General features: G+C 39.5%; 1 protein-coding gene across 1 annotated transcript; it reads right to left on the bottom strand.

Annotated features, from left to right (window-relative positions):
• Positions 1-8,881: 8,881 nt before the first annotated feature.
• Positions 8,882-18,852, bottom strand: TMEM200C (transmembrane protein 200C). Its single transcript, XM_031946620.1, has 2 exons — positions 17,614-18,852; positions 8,882-14,869 (listed from the first exon to the last, which is right to left on the bottom strand). The coding sequence occupies exon 2, from the start codon at positions 14,790-14,792 to the stop codon at positions 12,855-12,857; it is 1,938 nt and encodes a 645-aa protein (XP_031802480.1). The 5' UTR covers positions 14,793-14,869; positions 17,614-18,852; the 3' UTR covers positions 8,882-12,854.
• Positions 18,853-26,905: the final 8,053 nt, after the last annotated feature.

The raw sequence follows: 26,905 nt of genomic DNA on the forward strand, positions 1-26,905 counted from the left end.
TGTCTTTTCTTTTAATTTAACTGGAGGAAACATACAGACTTTGGGAGAAAATATTTTTTGATCTAACTTTTCCAGGTATGCAACTCAACCACCTTCCCAACAACAACATCACAACCCCTCATCCCTTCTGCAGATTATGCTAATGTTTTCTTTAAAAACTATTGAGATATTCCTAGGGAATTGTTCAGGTTCTGTTCAGGAACTGTTGATATCTGAACTTCTTTATTCCCTGAGTATAAAAGCAGACTGGGCAGTGTGAGGGAGATGGATGGGTCGCTAATAGAGAGATTTAGAGGTTTGGCCAATGGATCACTTTGGGCAAGTCAAACTAGGGAATCAACTGAATCAATTCTAGATGTCCTTAATGCCTTATTAAACCCAAATTAAATATCCTTCTATTATGGCTAAGTAAAAACCCTTTTTGTTAACAGGATAGCCTAAAGACTGTCTCATTTTCTTCCAAGGTCCAATATACTGAGGGCACTGGTTTGACTCAGACCCAGCCCAAAACAGAAGTCAAAGAGACTAAATAATTTGGTTAAAATCACACCGAGAAGTAGTGGCAGACCCCAAACCAGGACCTATATCTTCTGATACTCTTTCTAGTAGACTTTCCAATTCCTATCTTGAATAGTTTGGCTGGTTATCTTTGGATTTTCTGAAATGAGTTGTTCATGTTCCTCCTGTGTTGCTTTATAAATAACAGATTTCAACTTCAAAGGAAGGTGTGGACCTCAAATTACCTTTCCTTTTGATACAAAAAAAGTGTGGGAAACAAAATAGTATCAGAATACTTATGAGAAAAGATGAGAGAGTTGAGCCCTAATTTGAATTATGTAGCTGATTATTGAAATCTTTGAACATATCAGAAAAATGAACCAGAGTCAGGAAAAATCAGTCCTGAAATTCACCCTTCCAGTTTTGCCAGTCTCTGGGTGTTACCATAGCATTATTAAACTTATGATTCATATTTCTTTTGCTGTTTCAGCTCTCCTCATGAGTCCCTCTGTATGATATTGTTGTGGTTATTCAATAGTTTCAGCTGTGTCCAACTCTTTGTGACCCCATTTCATGTTTTCTTAGTAGAGATACTGGAGTGGGTTGCCACTTCTTTCTCATTTTACATATAAGGAAACTGAGGCAAACAGGATTAAATGCCTTGCCTAGAGTTACACAACAAGTAAGTGTCTGAGGTCAGATTTGAATTCCTGAAGATGAGTCTTCTGGATTCCAAGTTTGGTGCTCTTAATTCATCCTTCTCTCATTATTTCAGTTCTCCTCACCTGTCCCTCTGCAAGATACTAGACATTAGAAAATGGAGATTTAGATCTGAGTATTGTAGCAATCAATATCAACCATATATTGGGTATCTATTAGATAGATGCAAGATCACTTCCAGGCTCTTGATGAAATACAAAGTTTTAAATTAGATTTGATTTTGTTTTTATTAGGAAATTCCTCAGCATGTGTTTCTTGAGAGACTAGGGAGAATCATATGGTCAAAGAAAGACTGTTGATAAAATAAAGTGAGTAGACAAGCTGAAAGGGAAAGAAATTTATTCAGTAAGGAAGACTTCCTGGAGGCATTTTCCACTTCCTAAGTCAGAATGAATTTTTTATTAGTTTTTAGTACATTTTAGAATCCACAACCAATCAGTAGCATTTTATGGCAATTTAAAATAGATAAGCTAAAAAATTAGGTTTTCAAAAAATCAGTAGAGAAAAGGAGATTCATTCAGTGAGAAAAGGGGAAAGGTTCTGGGGAGTATACAGCTAACAAGACCTATTGTGATGAGAAAATAGGTCAAGGAAGAAGAGATGGCAACTGAAGACTTATAACTTAAAGAAATCCACTTGATTTATGACATCAGGGATGTAGTAACTATTAGGATAAAAGTTACAGGAAACTTATCTAAAGAATAGCAAATAGTTTTTTCTTCTATTTTGCCATGTCCTTGTATAATCTGTTGCATTTCATTTCTTTCTTTTTAGAGCATTGATTTATTTACATTTTGTTTACCATATTGAAATTTAAGCTCCTAAACTATTTTAGCTTTTCTTTATATCTCTAGTGCCAAGCATATGGTATAGGCTTAAAAATAATTTTAACTCACTGACACAATCAAAAAGAAAGTTAGACATGAACACAGATAACTACAGTCTACCATATTATATGATCAGTATATAAGCTGATTAGAAAACAAAATGTTATTTGAAATCTAAGATCATTACCATGGAAGAAGAGGTTCGTGGAAGTGAACTTCATGGAAGTGGCATTCAAACTGGATTTTAAAGAATGAAGAAGAATTCAACAGATGAAGACATTTCCCTGAGGTCAAAAGGATAGAATATTTCTTTGGATTAGGAAAAAAGGGAAGTATGGAGGGGAAAGAGATCAAAAGCAAAAAGGTGCCTAGTTTGATTAGACTGTAGAGTATATACAGAGGAAAGTGATATAAAATGAGGTCAGATTACAAAGACTCTTGAATGTCAGACAAAGAAATTTCTATTTATTCTGTAGACAGTAGGGAGTCACTGGAGATTCTTGAGCAAAAGAATGATGTGACTAGAGTCATACCTAAGAAAGACTATTTTAGCAATGTCATAAAAGAGAAACATGTAAACAAATATCTTTACTTCTCCTTCCTGACCAAAAGGAAGCTTAAATTTAATAAACATATATCACAGATTTTTGTTGTTCTTACCAGTTTTCTGAATTTCACATTATGAAGGTAACCAGTGCTCTAAGACAACACTGCACTACCTTTGAACACAGTTTTTGAAGGACATATTGTGTGCAAGCCATAGTCTTACTACATCCTTTGTGTCTATGTTTTTTACTCTACATTTCAAATGTATTTCTGCCACAAATTAAAGAGAATTTTAAAAATCCAAATTGTTTAAGAGTCAGATTGCTATCATGTTTCATATTTACCCCATTCTCTATCCCCATCTGGAGCAGTTTGGGTTAGGGAGAAAATTGATATTTTGAGGTAAAAGTTTGGCATTTCTCAGTATGCATGTATGTATATATGAGCTATATTAAGCTTTTAAACAGTTTATATTAAACAATTCCAGGAGATATGAAAAGATTGACAAGGGTTTGTGGCCAAAACCAAAAGAAGGTTATTAAAGACTTTTAAGTATTGTAGGAGTGATTCCTGATCCAGATGGATAACAAGTGTCCTCTCAAGCCTTTCCCAACTGAGATTCTATAGTGTGGTGTCCATTTAACTTGAACTGCAATTAATTTTCTCCGCCACTAGGTGGAATTGTAAGTTACTTAGAGTGAATTGAGAGATGAGCTAAATTCTAGTTGGGACTGATTCCTTTTCTTTAGATCACAAGCCTAACCACCCAAGAATCAGCGTTTCCGCAATGGCAAAGTATTGGATTTCCCAGCTTATAGTTTTCTATCAGCATCCAGTTTAAGCAGAATTGGAAATCTGAAAACAATTTTTTCCAAGAAGTTCTCAGTTTGGTAGGAAATAAGATATGTAGAATTACACTTAAGCATCCCCAAGGAAAACCCTAGCTAGAACCTTTCAGTTGTACCCAGTTAAACATGTAGGAAACACTGAGAAGGAGCCAGAATGTGTCCCTGTTGGCACATGCTTTTCAATATTCCAATAATAATACCACAGGATTATTACTGATATCTGTCACTGTTTCAATGAATACTCTAGCTATCCTGTTTTGGGAGTGTTAGAAGCTAGCACAGAGAGGAAGCCCACCGTCCCTTTGTGTCACTACACTAGAAGAATGACTGAGCAAACTGTACCATGGCATTATGGCCTTAGCATAAAACATTGGAGCAAGGAGCTGTAGCAAGAAGGTGCCGTGTTAAATATTCTTGTCACAGGAAAATATTCTGAAGACTTGGGTTAATTGTATGACTAATTCAGGCAAAACCACAGAAATCATTATAGCCCTCCATTTAAGCAAAATTATATCACTGCCTGAAATGTTCGAATTAATCACATTTATTTGTCATTTGCTAGCCATGTGACACTTAGTTTGCTTATCTATAAAACAGGAATAATTGTTCTATGACAATATCCACTTTGCATATTCTATTGATCTGTAGTCCAAATGAAAACACATACGGAAAATAACTTTGTAAATGGTACCTTAAAGTGAAAATATATAAGATAATGACTATATAGTGCTTTGAAAAGTAAGTACAATCAAAACACAGTTATTATTCTTATCTCATTCTCATCTGTTTGATGGCATTCAAATAGAAAGAATCCTGGGAAAAGATTGCAATTCTACTGCTGTTCTAATTTATATTTAATATTCTGTACACTCCTGAGTAAGTATCATAGTATCATTTTAAAGTATCATATCGTACCACTTTTTTTATAGTATCATAGGACCCTCTGCCCTCTCATCTGCCCCATGCTCAGTCAGTATTTTTGTCCGATTCTAGGAAACTCGGGGCAATATGTTTAATGAAGAGAATTTACCCTAACAATCAGTTCAGAGATATCCTCTGACTGATTCCTACTAGTCATGCTAGCTGAGAGATTCAGATGAAGTGGAACACAGGCTGAGAAATTACCCAATAAAAATAAAGATCAAGTCTAATTTAAAATTTTGTATTTCATCAAGAGCCTGGATGTGATCTTTGCCTCACAATGCACTTAATACATGTTTGATATTAGTCGATTGCTTAATTTCATTTTTCTAACATCTGTATCATGCAGGAAAGGTGGCTGGGTGGTGCAATGGATAGACTGCTGGGCTTGGAATCAAGAAGACTCGCCTTCAGGAGTTCATATCTGGCCTTCATTACTTTGGTCTATGGGAATAAAACTGATGATTTCAATATTTCATATTATATATATATATATATATATATAATTTTTTTTTTTACTTCCCTTTGTTGTTGAGAAATTTTGGTCTGATTCTCTGTGACCCTATTTGGGGTTTTCTTAGCAAAGATACTGGAGTGTTTTACCATTTCTTTCTGCAGCTCATTTTACAGATGAGGAAACTGAAGCAAATCGGATTAAGTGACTTGCCCAGGACTAGTACTCTAGTAAGTGTCTGAGGACAGATTTGAATTCAAGTGCAACTGATTCTCGAACCAGCACTCTACATAATGTCCCCCCTCTCTGCCCTGTGGCTACCTTCTAGTAAGTAGAAGGCAAGAGCCAAAAATAGAATTGTTCCTCAGTAATCTGAGATAGTGAATAGAATTGACTGATGATGATGATAATGTTAATAATAATAACCATAGTTATTATATTACATATAGTTATAAAAATATAGTTGTTATTGTATCTAGCATTTATGTAGCTCTGTAAGGTTTGAAAAGCACTTTACAATATTATTTCATTTGATCCTCACAAAAACTCTGGGAGGCAGGTGCTATTATTATCCCCACATTACAGATAAAGAAACTGAGACTGATTAGATATTAGGTTTCTTGCCCAAAGTCACATGGTTAGCAAGTGTCTGTGGCAACATTAGAACTCAGGTCCTCCGGATTCCAGATCTAATGTTCTGCTTATTGTGCCCCCTAGTTGCCTCTAGTTGGAACACTGGGAAGACCAGTTACCCTCCTGAGAAGTTGGGTGGCCCCAAACAATGAACCTAGGGCAATGTAAGAGGAAGGCTAAAAGGGGTGATACCTGGCTAACCACTGTACTAATGATCATCTTTGTTGCTATCATCATTGTTGTTCTGGTTATATGATTATACCATAATCATCTTTCCAATTTCTATCATGTATACATATGTAGATTGAAGTTTCTTAAATTTATCATTGTAATAACTCTCCAGATCAATAAAAATACACTATACTGAGTCACCTTACAACAATCCGTCCACAACAGACTATTATCAAATGAATTTGCTTTGTCAATAATGTAATGTTATTGCTGAATTTCTTCATTATGTAAAAGTTTGGAGCAAATTCTTTACTAGTCATGTGTTGGCTGAAAGAATATGTATATATATGTATGTAATTCAAAAAAACAAAATTTACTGTTTGTTTTTTTATTTTAAAAAATTAATACCAAAGTGTCTACATTGAAAGAAAAACACTGTAAGGATTTTGAAACATAGGGATTTGTGGCATTGAAATAGTAAATCTTTTGAGCACTTCCTGTGTCATCCTTCCTTGCCTAAATTCTTTCCCCTGGAGTACACTGATTTTGTTACTTCTCTGCTTGCTGCTAGGTTCCATTATTTTTCCATTGTCAGTAGTGTGCTTTTTTCCCCTTTCTGTTCTTAAATCTTTCATCTCAATTCTGTGGATTGGCACAAAATGTCAGTTAGAAAAAGTAGCTTCAGTTATCATTTTCTATCAACATTATAAAGAAAAGCATAATTGTCCTGACTGGTATATGCCTATAAACTCTGTAACACTCCAGTATATAATAGACTTAGTTTAATTTTTTTATCTGAAATCTACATAAGAAGAAAGAAAATATCATCTTATCCCGACATGATGATAAATCAACAAAATATTCATGATTCAAGACCATTCCTAAGCAGCATGATGCCACAGGCTAAATTGCCATGGAGGGAGGAGATTAGAGGATTTTAAATATGAGTAAGGATTTGTTCCCAGATGTTAGTTAAGCTTTCACACAATGTACCTGAACAATTCCAACAAAAAAGAAACAGATTCACTCTGCCTCATTACTGTAACTAAAAGTACAATTTTACACTCTCCTTTCAAACTGACCTACAGTTATGTAATGCTCCCTGTAACACACAGAATTATTTATCTTTGCAGATGGGGACTATGCTTGGCCTCTTGGGAAATAGCTTAAACGGTCTATGGAGTACCATATGGTGATGGGGAATAAAGTCCTGCTACAAGCTCAAGTCCATAGAGCCCACATGATTTTTATATTCGTTTTCTCTGATAAATGGATGACAGCTATACATTTTTAAAGTCACTGGGATTTTTGGAAAGTCACTAGAATTTCAGTGTCCCAACTGTTTAACTGGACCTAATAATACAGATTGGAACTTCAGCTGGAGACAGTTGGATATAAGATGCTGCTTTCAAACATGTAAAACAGCTCTCCTTTCTCCTACCTAATCTAGGGAAAATACCTATTCAAGATTATTTTATTTAAAAGGGAAAATTAAACAAGTCTTGGGAAGACTTCCCGAGTTCTTCATCCAAAAAGACACTCTCAAACTATAGACCAAATAAACTATGACTCTGGGTTACAGCAAAGAACCTCCAAGTCTGATCTGTTCTTCATCTATTTATCCACTCCACATCTTAAGAAGCCAACTGGAAAAAAAAAAAAGCCTTACAAGACAAGATTTGAATTACAAATTACTCAGCTTTAATATGCTCTTCACATTTTGACCAAATGAAAAAAGGAAAATGCTAATTCTCTTATGATAGCATTAATATTTTTAAAAAATGTTAATCTGTAATTGGTGGGAGATAGGAAAGCAAATGAATTTTTTAAATAAGCATATCCCAATTGTCTTAAAAGGAGAAGAGTAAAGGAGTCCTTCATTTTGATGATTTAAATGAAAATGGAACCCATTTTCACTTCCATTTTATATGGCCTATTTCTTGAGGAACAGGGAACTACAGTGTAACATGCTTTACATAGCCTTGTTTTTAAGTGGTTTTTCAGTCTGTGTGACACTTTATGACACCATTTGGGAGTTCTCTTGGCAGAGATACTAAAGTGGTTTGCCATTTCCTTCTCCAGCTTATTTTATAAATGGGTAAAATGAGGCAAACAGAGTTAAGTGACTTGTCAGGGTCCATCCAGCTAGTTAATGTCTAAGGTGAGATTTGAACTCAGGAAAATGAGTCTTCCTGACTCCAGGCCCCTATCCACTGTGCTACCTAGTAATTGACACAATAAAGCTCAGTAAATGGAACCTTAGAGTGAAAACTATCTGTATAATAATTCATTGTAATGTAATACTGTGATATATTATAATATCTATCTTATCTATCTCTAATTGTTTTCCTCTCCATAAGTGTCTTACCAACATGGCAAGCATTTTGACAGAAAAATTGACAGAAAAAGAAAATTAAAATCTAATTATGTTCTTTATATATCTAATTGTGAATACCTTGCAGCTCTGAAGCAAGTTCATACTTGTCTCTGTTAATTGAGTAATAAACATAACCTGATAATCAATGCTTAGATTTTTGTGTTGAACTCAATTTTATTTAGCCCAACATATAGGTACTTTGGGTTGTAGGAAGATCCTTTAAAAAAAATCTATATCATCAGCTAGTGGTATCTCAGTGCTTATTGAGTATTAATATAAATTAAAAACCAAATTTCTGGTGGCATTTGCTGCAAAGTGACCAATACCAAGTTTTCCAGGGGTTCCACAAAGTAGAACTCTGTGGGCTTGAAGGCAATAGGGCACTTGAAATTTTCTTCTACTTCAAAGCCTATTAGATTTAGGTCTGGAGTCAGGAAGATATATCTTTCTGAGTTCAAATTTGGCCTTAGACACTTAAGTGGCTGTTTGATCCTGGGCAAATCATTTAATTAACCCTTTTGCCTCAGTTTCCTCATCTGTAAAATGGGCTGGAAAAGGATATAGCAAAGAATTCCAGTATCTCTGACAAAAAAATTCCAAATGAGGTCATGAAGACTTGGCATGAGTGAAATAATAGAAAAACATATAAGTTCTTTGGATTGTACCCATAAAGCTAAAAAGCACTTCATTGATCATATGGCCCAACTCCCTCTTTTTTTTTACAGATGGGGAAACTAAGGCCAAAGAAGAGATTACTATATGACTCAGTGGCAAAGCCAGAATTTTAACCCTTAAAAACCTTTGGCTTTAAATTTGTTTTCTAATACAGGACACTTCCTTTGCTTACATGACTTAGATATAGGCAAAGAAGTCATACAACAGGGAGTTAGAGGCCAGTGCTTTATTTCTCAGAAATGCTCAACTCAGCTTGTATCCATGCTCTGCCAACATGCTTCGGTAGGTCTACATACCTTTAGGGAAGCGAGCAGCACATGCACAGCTGTTACGTTGCCATATAGGGAAAGGCTGTGAATTAGACAATCTTGAAACAACCTACAAAGGACTCCCCAGAGAGAGTTACTAAAAGCACATATTTCCAACCCCTAAAGAATAACGATGGACTTAACTTCAGCTTGGTAGTCAAGGAGTTGCCCAGGCAAATTGCTCAAGTGGAAATCAGATCATAGTTGATATTTAGGCAAGCAAATAAGCAATTGTTCTCTTACATCATCCCAATGTGACCATGTCTTCAAAGAACAGTATGACCTGGAATTTGGCAACAAACTATATATATTTAATCTGACCAGTGCAGCTGATCAATCTGAGGAATTCTAATGTTATTTAATTTAAAATTTTTTAATTTGATTAAATTTTCACTTTTAAATTTAATTAAAATTATAAAAATGTTTAGGGGAAAATACTATTTCAACTTTTTCAGACATGGAAACTAAGATACATGTAGTTCCAGGTTATACAAGTTGTTTGTTGAATAGGAATTGAATCAATTCCTCTGATTTTTTTAGACTTTGAGAACAGTATTGTAGCTACTAGACTTTGTTTTTCTTTTAAAAGTGAGTCATCAGACTCCAATGCCTAAATTATTCTAGGGGGAAAAAAATACCAGTGCAAATTGAAGGTCTTTAGAAGTGAGTTAAACCAATTTGGATTGTTGAGATTTACCACAATCTGTTGGTATCATTAGTGTTTATAGCTCTTACTAATGAAAGTTCACTTTTGCTATAACCAAACAAGTTACTGAGCTGCCCCAAAATGACTTTTTTTTTTATATATGCCTAGTTTGGGAATAATGTTGACATCATTAAGGCCATTATTTACAGAAAGGGACTGGACTTATGATTTCCTTGGATTAGCAAATTCTGAGAGAAGAAAACTCCTAAACTGGCCAAAACCTTTACTTCAAATTACACCCTTAGAATTGCCTACAGCACTGAGAGGTTAAATGCTTGCCTACCATCAAATAGCCAGTGGTTATCAGAGACAAGACTCTTAACAAACCCTGGTCTTCCTATCCTGGGCCATCCAGATACCCACTATACTATGCTACCTCTCCTGATTATTTTTGTAATACACTAGAAGATTTTCAAAGATTGATTCCAGCCTGTAAAGCTTTATCTGTATACAATTTTTTTTTTGACTGAATTCATTTAGTGGGAGGAAGCAGAGGAGAGGAAACTGAATTCACTAAAATCACTTGTTTTGGTCTATATGACAAGTATTCATTAGGTACCTACTGTGTTTAAAGCAATGTGTAGAGTGCAGTGTGTTTTCATAGAACATTAGGCCTGGAAAGTCAGATTTAACATTTACTTCTATAATTGTCAAGGAAATTGAGGCTGTTTAAAACAAACTGCCCAAGCTATCACTTCTTGTTAGTGGTAGAGCCTGGATATTTTGAATTTTTGAATTTCTTCTTTCCATTGAACAGTATAGCTTTCACAGATCATACCCTTTCTAAATAGCCAAAAGAAATGAAATCCCTTGGATTCCCAAGGAAGTTCACTTTGAGAGATATGACTTATTTGTAAGTTAGTTATATTTTATTAGGAAATTAATTCCTAATATTTTAATAAAAACAAGCAAATGGCTAAATTACTTAACCCTCATCTTTTGACCCAATTATGTTGTATACAATCAGAATTTTAAGAAACTGCAAATCTTGCCTCTGATATATACTAGTTGTGTGATCATGAAAAAAATTACAGACAAGTTTCTCATCTCTATCTGTGAAGGAAAGGTGTTTCCATGCCAAGAGTGACCCACACTGATAAAACCACAGGTCCATGTCTGGTCTTCCACCAAAACAGTGATAGAATAAAAGCTCCTTAAGGTCAAGGACTATTTCATGTTTGTCTTTGTTTCTCTGTACAAAGTCATCCTGGTATGTGATAGGTGTTTACTATATGTTTATGAAATGAACTCACTTCTGCTTTCAGAATTCAGGTTACTTCTCAAAACTACAGTTGCCTATCTGCATTAAAGCCCTGTCAGCCTCAAAGCACAAGGCGGTACAAAAAAATAAAAGTATTGATGCAGTGTATTCAAATCATGGCCTAAGAACATTAAAAATTAAGGGATAAATCTAATAGGAGAAAAAGGAAAAGTTTGCTTTTCTGTGATAAAAATCAGTGAGCAATTGGAACGTCCAACTTAATTATTCTCTTCTAGTGGTAAGATAAAGGGAATTACCAAATGGTCTCTACCATTGTTTTGAGAATAATTTTGTTACCCCGTTCAATTTAATCAGGAGGTAATAAATATGGATAGAGGTTATATAATACAGTGATTAAAGGACTGATTCCAGCCCCAGAAGCCACAGATACAAATACTGAAGATTACTGTGAGATCTTGGCAAGTAGTTTTTGTCCCTGGGCCTCAGTTCCTTAATCTCTAACAAGAGAAATTTGGACTAGATGAACTTTGATGTCCTTTCCAGCTCTAAATCTATACTCCTAAAATGATTTGGTAGTATATTTCTAGCATCTTGGAAAACTAGAAGACAATCATTAAAGCAAGAATGAGAACTTTATACTTCTTGTTCAATATTTACAGTTATGTCCAAATCTTTGTGACCCTATTTGGGTTTTCCTTGGCAACAATTAAGAGTGATTTGCTAATTCCTTCTCTAGCTCATCTTATAGATGAAGAAACTGAGGCAGAGTTAAGTGAGTTGTCCAGGTCACACAGCTAGTAAGTTTCTGAAGTCAGATTTGAATTCAAGAAGATGACACTTCCTGACTCCATGCCAGAACCTTATCCACTGCCCACACTAGCTGCCTTGTGTGGACTACTAGAAGAGAATACTTGAGAAGTAAATTCCAGTTAAGTATCACTTTTTTGGTCCCAGAAAAGCAAATTTTTCTGTTTTTCTCTATTAGATTTGTCACTTAATTTTAAATTTTTCAGGCCATGATTTGAATACACTGCATCAATATTTTATTTTTGTACTGCCATGTAATTTAATCATTATAGATGATGGTGTTTCATTAAGGTCCATTAATTCAAAAGCAAAATTAAGTAATTTATATTAACCCTCTTTTGTTTATAAACATTTATTTAAAAGATTAAGATTAATGCTACTGTCAATACATGTGTAATAATACTCAATAAATCATCTTGAATTTAGGAATGTAACAATCCAATGAGATCCCAGCTTTGACCAATCCTCTCTCGACAGGATGACACTGTATTGGGGTGGAGGGGATCAAGTACCTTTTTTTTTTAAGGAAGGAGGGGGGAGGAAAAAGGAAAAGGTAGATAGATGAGGTTGGAGGGATCTGGGCTAGGTAATTGCTCTAATCGATTTTTACTGAAGTGCTTGCTCATGCTTTTGGCCCTGAAAACATTTAGCAAGATCATTTTGAGAGAACTGAGGAAAACCCTTTACTACTTTTATGTAGGAAAGAACGTGTCGTTTTCGAGTAACTTTTTGACACAAATTGGGGTGGAGTAAACCGGTTAGGCATTGGAGGGACTCAAATCAGAAGCTGAAATAAAGTGCACTGTTATTGTCAAAAATATATTAATTTGATCCTAAGAAAATTAGGAATATTACTAATGGCTAGATTTGCTGATGTTTTAATACATTTTGGTTTTCATGGAACATACAATCACAATCGGACATAGAGGATTGTTTGCATTTTTTTTTTTAAAAATTGCTTGGAGCTATCTACAGAAATTCTGTGAACTCGATTCAAGGAAAACTGCCCCGCAGCTCTTTGGATTTGGACTGGCTCCCTCGGTTAAATCCACAGAGAAAAGGGGAATCGGAGATTCAGTGATTCGAGTGGGTGGCTCCCTCTTTCTTCTTGTCTCTCTTCTGTCTCTATTAACCTCTTTTTCTACAGGCCTGTGTTTTCCAATTCTCCATCCTCCATCCCTATGGCATGAGACCGGGAGATCATAATGAGTTTCTCTTTTTTTGTAAACTGCCTCTGCACTGGCTGAGGTTGCCCTACTGTCTGTCGCTCCCGGGGGCTCCCCTCCCGGGGGCTCCCCTCCCGGGCCGGGTCCTCTGCACAGTCCTGGGTTTTCCTGGCTGGTGTGTCGGTGATAGACTCCAAGGAGGTGCCCGCCTCCTGCAGTGGGGAGTAGCCCTTATTGCTGCTGGATTGATCCGACGGGGAGTCTCTGGGGTCCGCCTGGGCCGAGGCGGGAGGAGAGGCCCCCAGGGGCGGCGGGGTGGCGGTGGAGGCTTCCGCCAGCACGTCCACGTCCACCTCGGTCACGCTGGGGGCGGGAGAGGGGCCTGGGGACGCGGACCTCCTGCAGTCGAGGAGACCGCTTGTGCTCTGGCGTCTCAAGGCCGAGTATTTGCCGGTCCTGGGCAGACGGCCGCCCTGCCCCCTCGTGGTGACGGTCGGCGCCGCAGCCGCCGCGGCTCCGGCTCCCTGGTCCCGGGACCCGCGGGGCTCCCTGCGCCTGCGGCCACAGCGGCCCGCACCCTCGCGGAGATCCGTCAGACTCAACTCAAGCTCCCCCCGCGGGATCTCCCGGGAGCCCCTCTCCCCGGGAGACCGCTGCCAGCTGCAGCTGGCTCCCTCCCCGTCCCCGTCCCCGTCCCCGACGCGCTCCCGGTCCCCCTGCAAGGGCAGCAGCGCGAACGCGCTGAGGGACGAGCCCACCACGGAGCTGGCCGTGCTCGGCCGCCCCCAGCTCTCCGGGGGGCTGCAGGGCGGGGGGCTGCCGCTGCCGGCTGCGGCGGCGGCGGCGGCGGCGGCCACGGCGGCGGCGGCGGCGGCGGCTGCCCGGCGGCGACCGGCCAGCATGGAGCGCTCCCGATAGATGCTGTACACCGCCTCGGCCAGGCTGGGGGGCTCCCGCGGGCAGCGCGGGGACGAAGCCAAGTCGGGCGGGGACGCGGGGCCCCTGGCGCCTCCCAGCGCCGGCGGGGGCCAGGAACCCTTGGCCAGCAAAGCCGCTGCCCCGTAGGCGTCTCCCGGGCTGCCGCCGCCGGGCTTGAGCTCCAAGCCCCGGGACTGCACATAGCTGATGAAACCATTAAGGGGGGACGCTGCTGGGGGGCCCGCGGGGGCGGCCGAAGAGGACGAGGCGGCAGCGGCCGCGGCGGCCGCCGCCGCCGCCAGGTCTTTGGCTCGGAGGCTGTGCACGTCGATGACGGTGGAATAGAGGTCCCGCAAGTTGATGATCTTGGTCTTCTTGTCTCGGTTCTCGTGGAGCACGGCGTTGGCGCAGATGAAGAGGAAGATGCCTATGCCCATGATGAGGGGCCCGAAGACTTTGAGCTTGTCAGAATGCAAGTAGCCGGAGAAGAGTTGGAAGAGAAAACCTACCGAAGCGGACGAAGAGGAAGAGGAGGAGGAGGAGGAGGAGGAAGGGGCAGCCGCCCGGGTAGGGGGCATGCTCTTAGTGGCAAAAATGGAGCTCGAGTTGGACTCTGCGTTAGCTAGACTGAGAACACCCGGGTGGTCCCTCGACGGGTGTTTGTTGCTGCTGGCCCTGGCACTGCTGTTGGCGGTGGCCAGGGCCCTATGCCCGTTCCCCCCTGGGGACAGTTGCTTGGTGCCTTCCCGGTGGGTCCCACTGCCTTTGGGCCAGTAGCCCACCACGGCCATGGCTATGCCTACCAGAAGTACCAGGATCCCGCAGAGGGCGATCAGGCCCGAGATGGAGCACAGCTTCAACTTGCCCTTCACTACCACCACGTCGTTCTTGCGCTTCTTTTTGGCTTTCCTCTTACGCTTGGGGACCTGGCTCTGCGGGCGGAGAGGATCTTGCTTTCTTGCGGAGATCCTAAGGAGGCCCCCTGTGGCGATCATCGCGGGCCCCTGGACTGCGGGGCAGTTGTAGGGGGAAGTTGTTCGTAAGGGGGGGAAGCTAGCTTCTCCACCACCGCCTGCAGCAAAGAGAAAGACAAAGACCACTGGAGTTAGAGCAATAATGCTTTTTAGTCGCAAAAATCCTCTCCCCCGCCCCCCTTCACTAGAGAGTGGTGACCTTAGAGGTGTAAATTAAACAGGCGAGATGTTGTGTATGGAAGCTGCGAGGTGGGGGTGGTCTGGCATGGGGAGGGGAGGGATGATTGAAGGCACTAATATTAGAAAAGAATAAATTCGTGCAGTGGAATCCACCACCAACTACCATAGCCAAAGGGTGTCTCAGGTATTCTGCCTTACTCATTTTCAATAAATTAAGAACAAGTCCCGAGTCCCCAAAACTTGTCGAGGACTTTAGCAGCATGAGCCCTTGTGAGGGCTAGAGAGACACAAGATCTTAGCTCTCCCAAGGATTTTCTTCTGAAGGATCTTCCTAACCCTAATGGACTATGAGTATAGATTTTAAATCCCTGGAACAATAGCAAGATTTGTTTCACTAATTCAAATGGTTCGAATTTAAAGTGGATATACATCAGGAATCATCAGGCTAAGAGTATTTGCTTCAGACAAATAATTAATTGCTGGGGAAACAGCAAGGTTTACTTATGTGACAAATCCAACTAAGTGCATCCCTTTTAAAAGTTTTTTCCCCCGCTCATTATTTTATCTACAAGGAAAGGCAAGCAGAACTTCCTTCCCAACCAACCCCCTCCCTTTGCAATGAAACATCTGGACAGCTGCCTCATTTGGAATATGTAGTTTTAGGTAATGGATTATGTAACTGAGCCCTTCCTTCTCTCTCTCTCCCATCCCCTTCCAAAAGGAGGTACCTTGAAGATAGGTATTAGTAGATCAGAGTATCATTATGTTGTGCAAGGAAAAATGACAAACCTCCCCTCCTTTTTAATGCTATTAGACACCACTTTTCATCCCCTTATTACTGTGCCATCATCATTCATAATCCCAGGATTCAAATGAGTGGATGATTAGCTATGTAAGGAGCAGTCCACACAAGAATGATGATTTGTGGAATTAGCCATACATATGGTTGATGAAGGATTTTTTTTTTCTCATCTCTTTCCTTCATCCCCTTCTCCTACCTTCATTTCTCAAGGCTAAGGGGGTCATTTATAGAAAAAGAACACAACAATCAACAATCCTCTCCTGTATAGTACTATACAAAGTTCAATTATTTACTTCAAAGCTTTGTTAAGTAACCACATAAATGCACATTTGGGGTCATTGGTTCCTGGAAAACTGCACACCTGCTGGCCCTCCAAAGTGAATAATTTGTTGTTCAATGTGCTGTAGAGATGTTTCCATATAAAATGGGAAGTCTATGATGTAGAGTATTTAAGGAGCTGAAAAAAGTAAGAACTACTCATGGACCTTTTGTATTTTATACTGTTTAAGAAATGATTCTTTATTTTTAGAATGATTTAATATTTCAAATGTTATTGACAGGATAGAATTTTGCTCTTGATAAGCTTGATCAGCAAAGAGCTTTTGCTCTTAATTCCCTCCATTATATCAATATCAACACCATTCTTTCTCCAAAGGAAAGGAAAAGCAGGGGTAATCAGACTTATAAAATGTTTGCAAATCAATGTCTCCTTAGTACTTAGTTGATTTTCAATAAAGAGAAACATAAGGGATCCCCCTTAGATTATAGAGGGATTAGTAGGGGGACAGAAGGTTTATCTTTAAGCAATTTCAGTATAGTTTTAGGAAGGGAGAGGTCAGAATCAATCTATGAGTTAAAAACAAGTTGCAGAATACTACTTAGCATATTACAGATATGTAGCTGTTTGGGTTTTTTTTTTTTTTTTTTTTTAAGTGTACCTATTATCTAGTTGTAACATATTGAGGATTGTTTAAATAACCTCCAGAGGATCTTTAATGTAGTAACCAGAGATTAATGGCTCTTTTAAGATTTGGGGAATCAGATTTTTTTTTAAAGGACTTACCCCAATTGGACACTGAAGAATCTATTTCTAGGATTGAAGAGAGATAAACATTTAGTTTACTAGAGATTATCAGTGGGCAATAAAATATGGGAAGAAGGCATATGAATTTTTCTTCAACAAGATACCTTCAGCAGTGTTGAAAGTATATATATATATATATATATATATATTTTAAAGCTGTGACAATTCTTTTAATTTTGTAAAAACAAAAAAAAAAATGCTGTTTGTGCTATACGGAGTCGATTCTTTGATGGGGGAGGGTGCTGGTCGAGGAAAGAAAGAAGTGTCTAAAAATACAACTGCCTCCAAGTGAGACATTCAGCTTTTCCCCTCTTGATGGATTAGGTCCTACAATGTGCTGTATGACTCGTCATAGCTTCAGGTCTAGAAGATTCATGTCTTGGTCGAGACTCTACATAAGCTATCATCCAGGTTCTTAAATCATTTCTTAAGATTAGAGAGAAGTCAACCAGCAGGGCTCCCCGCATTACCCCTACCCCCTTCGGGCGCTTCTTTTAATTGAATCTTTATGTTTAAGTCACATGAGTGCAGCAGATGTTTTGTCCGCCTCTGGAAAAAAAAAAAAAGCAAAAGAACCAAATTTCTCTTAAGCATACCCCTCTTTGTAGACACTACAAGGGAACTGACCTCCCCCAATGAGATGCTAAGGAAGGAAAGGGGTTCGAGATGGGGGGAAGGGAGGATGGGGAGGCCAGGGAGGCAAAGCTTTAGGACTGAGAAGTGAACTACTTGTTCAAAATGGCAGCATTATAAGCAAACACTAGAGTCTCACTCACCGAGGAAGACTGGGGAAGTCTAAGGTTGCAGGAAGAGAGCGCCAACGACGACACAAAGGAACCATGGAGAAACTTTTCAGCCCGAGTGGACAGTTGCGCGAAGATGCAGGTTCCCCGCATCCCCCATCTCTCCGCGGCTCAGAATCCCGGGAGAGCCCTCAGGAGAGGTCGCCCCAGTAATACTCTCAGACCCCCGCCGCGGAGCCTGTGACAGAAGCCATGGCGAGGAGTTTCCAAGAAGTGTTATGTCCTCCCCATCCTTCATCCTTCCTCCCTTTCCCCCTTTCTTCTTTCTATTCTCTTCTCGCCTCCCGGCCACCGAGTTCTCTCTCTTTCTCTCTTTGCTCCTCTGGGTCCCTGCCTTGGCGGGCGGGACGCGGGCGGTGATCTCAGGTCTTTGCCTGCTCTTGGATTTGTTGTTGCCGCTGCCGCCGCCGCCGCCGCCGCCGCCGCTGCTGCTGCGGGCTTACGCCGCTCCGGCTCTGGCTCCCGGGAGTGGAGTTGAGCCCGCGGCGGCGGCGGCCGCTGCTGCTCCTCTCAATGGGGTTGGCTGCTGCTGCTGCTGCTGCTGCTGCTGCTGCTGCTGCTGCCGCCTTTGCCGCTGCTGCTGCCGCCGCTGCCGCTCTGCTGGCCGGACTCAGTGCTGTTGCTAAGATACCGAGCCATGACACAGGGAAATTGCTGCAGGATGGCAATCATTACCCTTCCTAACTCTCCTCTTTAGGAGCGTACCCATCCCCCCTTGTTACTAACCCCTCCTTCTACCCCCTTGCAGCACCCTTACCTCCTCCTCTCCCATCCTTCCTCTTGACTTCCTCAGTCCTCCTCCTCTTTTTTCTCCTCCTCCTCCTACCCCACTTCCTCTTCTGCCTGCTGCCGGGTCCCTTCAATCGACCCCGAGAGCAACTAGGTGAGGAAGAGGAGAAAAAGGAATGGCTCCACTTCCCTGTCCAAGGTGGGGGGCTAGCTGGGGAGGAGAGGCGCCCAGGAGGAAGGAGGATGAAGAAAAGAGAGGGCGGATGGAAATGGGGTAAAACTGAATGGAGGTTGGCATCTTGGCATTGCCTACCCCAGCCTCCTAGCTATTCCTATCCGCTTCCTTTCCTTGTTGGGGCGCTTTGCTCTTTTCCTACAAACTACCTGTCTGCTCCGCAGGGCTGAAAAGGGTAAGCAGAAAGCCAACGACACTCACCTAAGGGTCTCTCTCTGTCTCTGTCTCTGTTTCTGTTTGCCTCTTTCCCTCCTTTATCTCTCTCTTCGTAGGATCGACCCTCTAACACATACTTTCCCCCCTTTTCCCAACTGTCGTTGAGCTGTGGATGAACACGGTAAGTTTTTCTCAAACAAGCTCAAACCTCAGTCTCTGCAGAGCAGCAATCTTTTAGTTAAGCTTATCTACCTCACTCTGAATTGAAGTCTCTGTCTGATGTTATCGCAAGGGTTCAGCGAAGCAGGCTGGCATTATGACCCGCTTTTATCAAGAGTGTCTCCCTCGGACACAGGCTGCTGCTCTTCATCACCTCTTAGAACCGCCTCTATGGAGTCCCTTTGGGAGTCCCTCCTCTTCTGACCACCGGAGTAATACTCTTCAGATCAACATAAACCAAAACAAAGAAACAAAAAAGCTTCTTCAATTTCCCCCGATGGGGAGTTAGGGAAGGAGAAGGAAGATTCAAACTCATTATGTCATAAATGAGAGGTTTGTTTCCTAATTTGTGTCCCTTTCTGCAAGCGAGAACCAATAAAAGAGCAAAGAGATTCCAGAGTGAAATTTCCCCCTCCCTCCATGAAGTGCTGGGAAAGTAAGAAAGATTTCTATTATCTAATGAAGAAAATAAAAGGTCAAAAATGGGGAGAGAGGGTTAACAGAGAAAGCTGCAGAGATGCAAGTAAATGTCCAAGATTTAAAATCTAGCTGAAATATATTATGTGCTTTGTTTAGGGTTCCATGGCAAAATACATAAAATTGGCTCCTACCCAACTTTATTTATAACAGATTAGAAAAAAAAAAGTAGCTTAATTAAGGGGACAGAACAGAAAAGGTGCGATTTGTTACTGGTTTAGTGATGGTGTGTGGAGGGGGGAAGGGAAAGATGAAGAAACACACAGTTCCTGAAGAGAGACACTGTGAACCTGGCTTGCTGAAAGGTGGCCTTGGTCCTTTAGTCAAGCAGATTATGAAATTGGATTCTGATCAAATGGTGTTGTTTCCACCTTCTTCCACCTCAGTCTCAGCTATTGTGGTGTTGGAACTGGGATAATAAAATGAAGTTTTAGGTTTCCTAATTGAATTGGTTTTCTTTTAAATAAAGAAATCATCCAGAGCAGCAACTATTCCAGAGCAGATTGTCATTTCCTGCAGATCTGGGTCTCTGAGATTTTAGATTTCTCAAATTCCAGTAATAGCCTGGCAGTGATTAGTGCAAAGATTAAGCCTGAATACAAACATTTCACTACTGGGTCTCTGAATAACTCTAAACAACTCCTTTCCTTCTTGGGTCTCTATTTGCTCAGCTGTAAAAAGTGGGAAAGAATGATACTCTACTTCATTAGGATATTAGGTGGATTAAGTAGTTAATAGGTTCAGATTGCTGCCTAATAGCTATTATCATCATTATAATGTGTTCATTTGAAATTCATTTGAGGGATTTGGTTGGGGGGTGGGGGTGGGGGCGAAGAACTCTGTATGGACAACAAGCCTAGGAAGATAACTAAGGATTTCTTATGAAGATGACTGCAAATTATCTAAGTTTATTATTTAAATGCTGCTGCTTTGGACTTTTCCATTAAATTTGAGCATTTAGATACTTAGTAATTTGCTTTGTTTTCAGTCCAAAAGTCAGAAAAAATTAAACATATATCTGTTTCTATCAGAGACTTTTTCCATATCAATAATGCAGCATCTCACCAAACCCCGCTATGACTTGCAGAGAATTTCAGGCAGACTTTTAAAGGATAATAGGACTCTCCCCTTTTCTGAAGCTACTTTCCTTCTAAGTTTCATCAGGTCAATAAACCATTACTTTAGGGATAATTTATGGATTCCTTTCTATGCCTACAGATGTGTAATTGAGTGGAGGGCTAAGGCGAGTGGACTCTATTTTTCATTGATATCTTCAATATTCAGAATTCAGCCCTTCATTGGTCCTGGAACTGAAAACAAATATTAAAACTAATGGAATAATAAAGCTCTTGGGACAAAAAAAAATGGGGGAGTAGAGGGATTCCTGACTTATTTGAATTAAACTAATCTACAACTTCTCACTTCACTAATACTAGTTTTCTAAAAGAAAATCCTTATTTAATTTATTCATTTTTCATCATTTGTTCACAGCTCAATCAGTGTGCCAATTTTTTTTTTCATTCATTTCATTTGGCAATCTAGCACAGCTTATATAAATTCATAGGCTTGCCTACTCATCATTCTAGAGCTATTTGGGGGATATTACTGACCTGACAAAGCCCTAATTTGCCCCATCTGTGAACAGTAGTAGATTAAGACCCTCTTAGAACCTTCAGGCACCTCAGCCTTAGTCTATCTTCTGCTTCCATTTGGTTGCATTAGCTTTCAACAGCCTGGAGATGAAGTCTTTCCTAGTTCCTAGAAAGTTACCAGAAATGTCCCAGGGGGCACATGAAAACTAGGTGTGTGTGTCTATCTGCTCTCCTTTCTTATTTTCCACCTAGTCCTGAATCTTGTGATTTTTTTTCCAAGGATCTCTCTTCCCTTTTAAACCTTGATCTATCATACATTCTAGATGTTCAACTATTTCCCCTATTAAATTTTGGGTAAAAGGACCAAATCTCAGGGCCGAAATTAAAAAAAAAAAAATAGTCTTCACTCTGATTCCCTCAGCTTTGGAAGCTCCTCATCCATAGAAACCATATTATCTGCTGAGGAGCAAGGCAGGAGGTGGAGAGGGAGGGAAGGCAAGGATCTTCTAAATTCCTGTCATCTTTACATTACATTCTCAATTCTATTTTCTCTAGTGGCAGCCAGAAATAGCGATGGAAAGAGAATTGGTCCTGGAGTTAGGGAAAACCTTAGTTCAAAATCAGCCTAACATAGCCTTGCTGTGTGATCTTGGGTAGCTCACTTAATTTGTTTGCCTCAGTTTCCTCAATTGTAAAATCGGGATAATAGCATACTTATCTCTCAGGCTAGTGTACACAGAGCAAACATTATATGAAAGCTTATTCCCTTCCCCTTTAGCCTCTAAAACCTTCATTATCTTAACTGTACCATCCAATCTCAGGAAAAGATGGCCCTCCTCCTAACTGAAGTTAATAGTACTTTCTATATGCCCCATCCCATTTCCTAGAATCCTATATTCCTTCATAAATTTGCTTAATTAAGCCTCTCCTTTTTTGAAAGCAGGTGTATTTCTTATCTTTAGTCTCCTTTCCTTCCTCTCAGTCCAAGAAGATATTAAAAAATCCCCTACCTTAAAAAAAAAACAAAAACAAAAAAACTTGCCTTGACCTCACCACTCTTGGAGCTATTTCCTTTATGCTGCACTACTGCTTTAAAAAAAAAAAAAAAAAAAAAAACTAATCTACATTCTCTGACTTCATCTCCTCCTCATTCCTTTGCAACATCACTTCCTTACCCATCACTCTACTGAAAGCCCCCTCCAAAGTTATAATGACTTCTTTCTTCCTTAATTCAGTACTCTTTTTTTTTCTCCCTAAACCTCTCTCTTTAACATTTGATACTATTTTTGATACTCTTTTCTCTTGATGTCTTTTTCATCTTCTGCCAGAACAACAAAAATAACAAACATTTATCAAACACTTACTCTGAGCTAGGGACTATATTAAGTGTTGGTTACATGGCACCCATATATCTATTATCCCTTTATTTTTTTTCTTCTCTGCCTTCTTTGCAGGCTCATCCTGTTTCCATTCCTTATGTTTCACTCAAATATAGCATAGATTTAGAGTTACAAAACACCTTAGACAGCTTCTTATTTGTGACTCTCATTTTACAGATAAGGAAGACCCACAGTAGGTATATGTCCAATATTCCAAAGTTGGCAGATATTAGAAATGCTGATTTCCTTTGTCTACCTGTTAATAGCTCTAAAATCTCTTTGGTAAATTCATCCACTCCCATAGCTTCCATGATTGTTGTACAGATCAAATAAAATATTTGTAAAATGCTTAGCACAGTATCTTGCACAAAGCAGGTACTTCATAAATGCATGTTCCTCTTCCTTCTTCCTTTCCTTTGTCACCTAGACTATTGTCATAGCTTCCTAACAGGTCTTGCTGTTCTAATCTATACATCTTCAATCTTCTCCAATAGTTCTACAGTATTTCAACATTCTCCTCTGTTTCATACTTTATCTTGTTATCAAATTCTTCTATCCCTTACAGGCATTTCTGTACCTTCCAGGTACAGGTATTCTTCAATACATCCTTCACACCCCTGTGCAAGTAATATTCCTAATGTGCCACTCTGATCTCATCATTCCTTTTCTCCAAATCATTCAATGGCTCTTCCCTATATACTAAATAAAAGAGAAATTCCTGGTGCTGGCATTCAAAATCTTCCATAATTTGGTGCCAACTTTCCCTTTTAAGACTTTAGCCATGTCTTAAATTACTCCAGTTCACAAACTTTAAATTTCAAGTCAAACTGCAAAGAATAAGAAAATAAGGGATGTTAAGGACCATGCCTAGGTGAAGGGGCAGGTCAGTTCTCCAAGAGCTTCCACAGCTGGGTGTCATAACATCTGAAGCAGTTACAGGGCAACCTTTGTTGACAGGTATTGTGAACTAGAAATGAAATAAATTGGGGGCAAGAGGTAAGAGGAGAGCGGTCAGACAACACAACTGCCTCTCAGTTTCCTTGTATCATCATCATCTTCTCACATGAAGAAAGAGGTCTGAATTAAATCTTCAGCAACCACTGGCAGGTGGCTTCTGTATCACAACAAAGGGACTACTCCTCAGTTGGGAAATGCCTGAGCAAATGAGGCATAGGAGTGTAATGGGATCCTGTTGTGCCTTAGGAAATGATGAAAAGGGTGGTTTTAGAGAAGCCGGGAAAGACTTTTATGAACTGAGGCTGAGTGAAGTGAGCAGAATCAGAAGAACAGTTTATAGAATAATGAAATAATGTAAAGACAAAAAACTTTGAAAAACTAAGAATTATGATCAATGAAATGACCAGCTGTAATTTCAAAAGACAGATGATGAAAGAGTTGATAGAGACAAGATATACGAGACATTCATTTTGAACGTGACCATTGTGGGAAATTGTTTTGTTTGACAATAGAGTCTTTTTCCCCCACTAGGGGTAGAGAGGAAGAGAAGCTAAAGGAGAGGTGGAGAGAAGGAGATAAAGTTATTGTTTATTGAAAAAGAATTCAGCCAAATTGGCCAATTCCATGTCTCTCATTTTCATTCTATTCCATCATTCCTTAATCGCCATCTGTTAAAGTCCTCCCCTTTTAAGCTCCAACTGGAGTGACACTTCCATGATGCTCTCTTCCTGACCCATCATCCCTTTGAAAGTGATCTCTGAAGTCCTTGGTTTCTCAGTACACATTACCTTAACTTCTTTTTCACAACTGTTGCTCTCATTTGTAAGATATTTGTGCACATTTATTATCTTCCATTAGAAGGATTTAGAGTATGAATTGGCATAGAAATCAAGGGAGGGAAAAACTCACCAGTGCAAAGAATGTGAGGATGAGAAAATGGTCAAGGAGATCTCACTTCTGTCTACTAGTTACTTGTGTATATTCATTATCCTAGAACTATTCTTAGTACCTAGCACAGAGCCTTGCAATAGTAGATATTTAGTAACTGTTTAGTTGAACTGCTTTTTGGGCTATGCCTACATGATACTACATTCTTTAAGACTAGAATTGTTTTCTGTTTGTCAATTATCACATAGGCATAAATATCACTTAAATAGCTCAAATTACAGACAGAGAAAAATGCTTTCTTTTCATTGGAATTTTATTTTGTAATAAATTTTTGAAATGTTTCCTTGGGCATTTAGAGCATAAATCTGCAGGAGACAAAGAAAAGATTTGAGTTCAAACCTCCCTTGTTAACTGCGTAACCTTTGCCAATTCATCTCTCTTTTAAGCCTCAGTTTCCTTATTTGTAAAGTGAAGGATTAAAAGAGATTATTCTTAATATCTTTTTTAATTTTAAAATCCACAATCTTTTGGGAATTCTAGCACAAATTTAATTTCAGAAATGGTCCACAAAGCCATAGAATGACCTTCCCTCACAGGAAAGCCTTATTGAAATTGATTTATAAACCGAAAGGCACTATTTTCTCAAAATTAATATTAAAATATGTACTTCCTTCTCTTTCTGACTTTATGTCTGTCTCCTCTTTTCTTTGTTACTCCCCAAAACACTTCTCAAAACCTCTCTCCAAGTCATATGCTAGATATTATGTATTTTGGCCTCATTTTTCCAGATTTATTTCTTATCCCTGTAAGGGGATAGTACAGTTTGGGAAACAAGATAAAGTATGAAGCAGAGGAGAATGTTAAAATGGTGGTATATTACACTTGGAAAGGGTAGACAGTAGTAAAAGAAAACTATCCATAAACCTTAGACCAAGGTAGCAGAGCTGTGGTTTGTTAGCTTGGCTGAGTAGAGAGCCTTGGGGCTTCACATGGTTAGATGGTTTACTATGTAGTCACTGCTACTATTTTTCCCTGTAGAATAGTACAATACTGAAGGGACACTTAGCTCCAAGAGCTTTCCCCAGGGTCCCATAAACAAACCTCTTAAAAGATAGAGCTCAGCATCTCTTTTAAGAGTTCAAGTTTTGAAACCAAGGCTGAACTAAGAGAAGTGTTAGGGTCACAGTGAAGTCCATGTTCTGTAATCTTGGAGATCAAAGAGCTTCAGGAGAAACTCTTTTGCCATAAAGTTCAATAAAAAAAAATAACAGAGGCTCAAGAGAATTCTTTAGAACCCTGATCATGGAGAGTCCTTATCTTTTTAGAATAGGGTTTCTGCTCTCTCTAAATTAAATGGCATCTGTGAGAGGGAGCTTTCTTTTCTGCCTTTAACTATAATCGTTTTTAAAGATTTTTTTAAAGCAACCTGGTCCTTAATTAGAGAACCACCAACTGTTATTTTCTGGATCAGTAGAGTTTTTTAATTCAATTTTTCTTTTAGTCAGAATTCTCTTCTATTTTCTATGCATACTATCAAAGCCAGATTGTGTGCCTTCCAAGACAATTGGCCAGGCTCTGATAGATGCAACATTCATAAATCAGGGATGGGATGGTGTGCCTGAAAACAGAGCAAAGCTGATGGTGGTAAGTGCTGTGTAGGAACATCTCTCCATCATGAAAATAACAGCCAGGAGCTTCCTAGCCAACGTTGCCCCATGTTCCTAAAACATATCCAAGATTTCTCTGACTTGCGTCGTTGATGTTATTTCTTACAATCTACAAGCACTGTGAAGAGATGATTTGTCCCACTGAGAGCTAGTAGTAACTCCCATGTCTGATCTCATTTCAGAATTAATTGTGATGTGGGCTGCTGCGAGGGCTCAGTTGGAAAGAGGAAACACAGAGACACAAAACGGGCTTTTCAAAGTAGAAAAAAAACTACATAAGATCTGAAGAGCATGAGGGCAACAGAAATGATGGTACTTCTGACTTGTTCAACAAACATTGACAGATCACTTGCTGTGTTCCCAGCACCATGCTTACACCATTTAGTTTCTAAAAGAATGATTACATTTGGGCTTCTTAAGATCTTATCTTTTAGTTATAATTACTTGTAGAAGCTAACAGAAGATGTAACATGTATGTGTATAAATATCACATAAAAATAGAGCTATAGACTATATACACTCTCTTTTATTGTCATCTAGTCATTTTTCAGTCATGTGCAACTCTTCATGACCCCTTTTGAAGTTTTCTTAGCAAAGATACTAGAGTAATTTCCATTTCCTTCTCCAGCTTATATTACAAATGAAGAAACTGAGACAAACAGCATTAAGTGACTTTTCCAGAGTCACACAGCTAATAAGTGTCTGATGCTAAATCTGAACTTGGGATGTTATATCCACTGTGCCACCTAGGTGCCCTGAGCTATGAATAGACATATTTATGTCTATAAAGAGAAATATAAGTAAAATTAAAAGTGTTATAGTGAATAAGAATAAGTGTTATAGTGAATAAGTAAAATTAAAAGTGTTATAGTGAATAAGAAAGAAAGCCTCACTACAATCTTATTGTTGTAAAAGGCCAGTGCCTTAAATGAATCCCTATTGCCTAACAAATAAAGCATATTTATT

Source organism: Sarcophilus harrisii, chromosome 1, assembly GCF_902635505.1.
Source record: "Sarcophilus harrisii chromosome 1, mSarHar1.11, whole genome shotgun sequence".
Taxonomy (NCBI): Eukaryota; Metazoa; Chordata; class Mammalia; order Dasyuromorphia; family Dasyuridae; genus Sarcophilus; species Sarcophilus harrisii.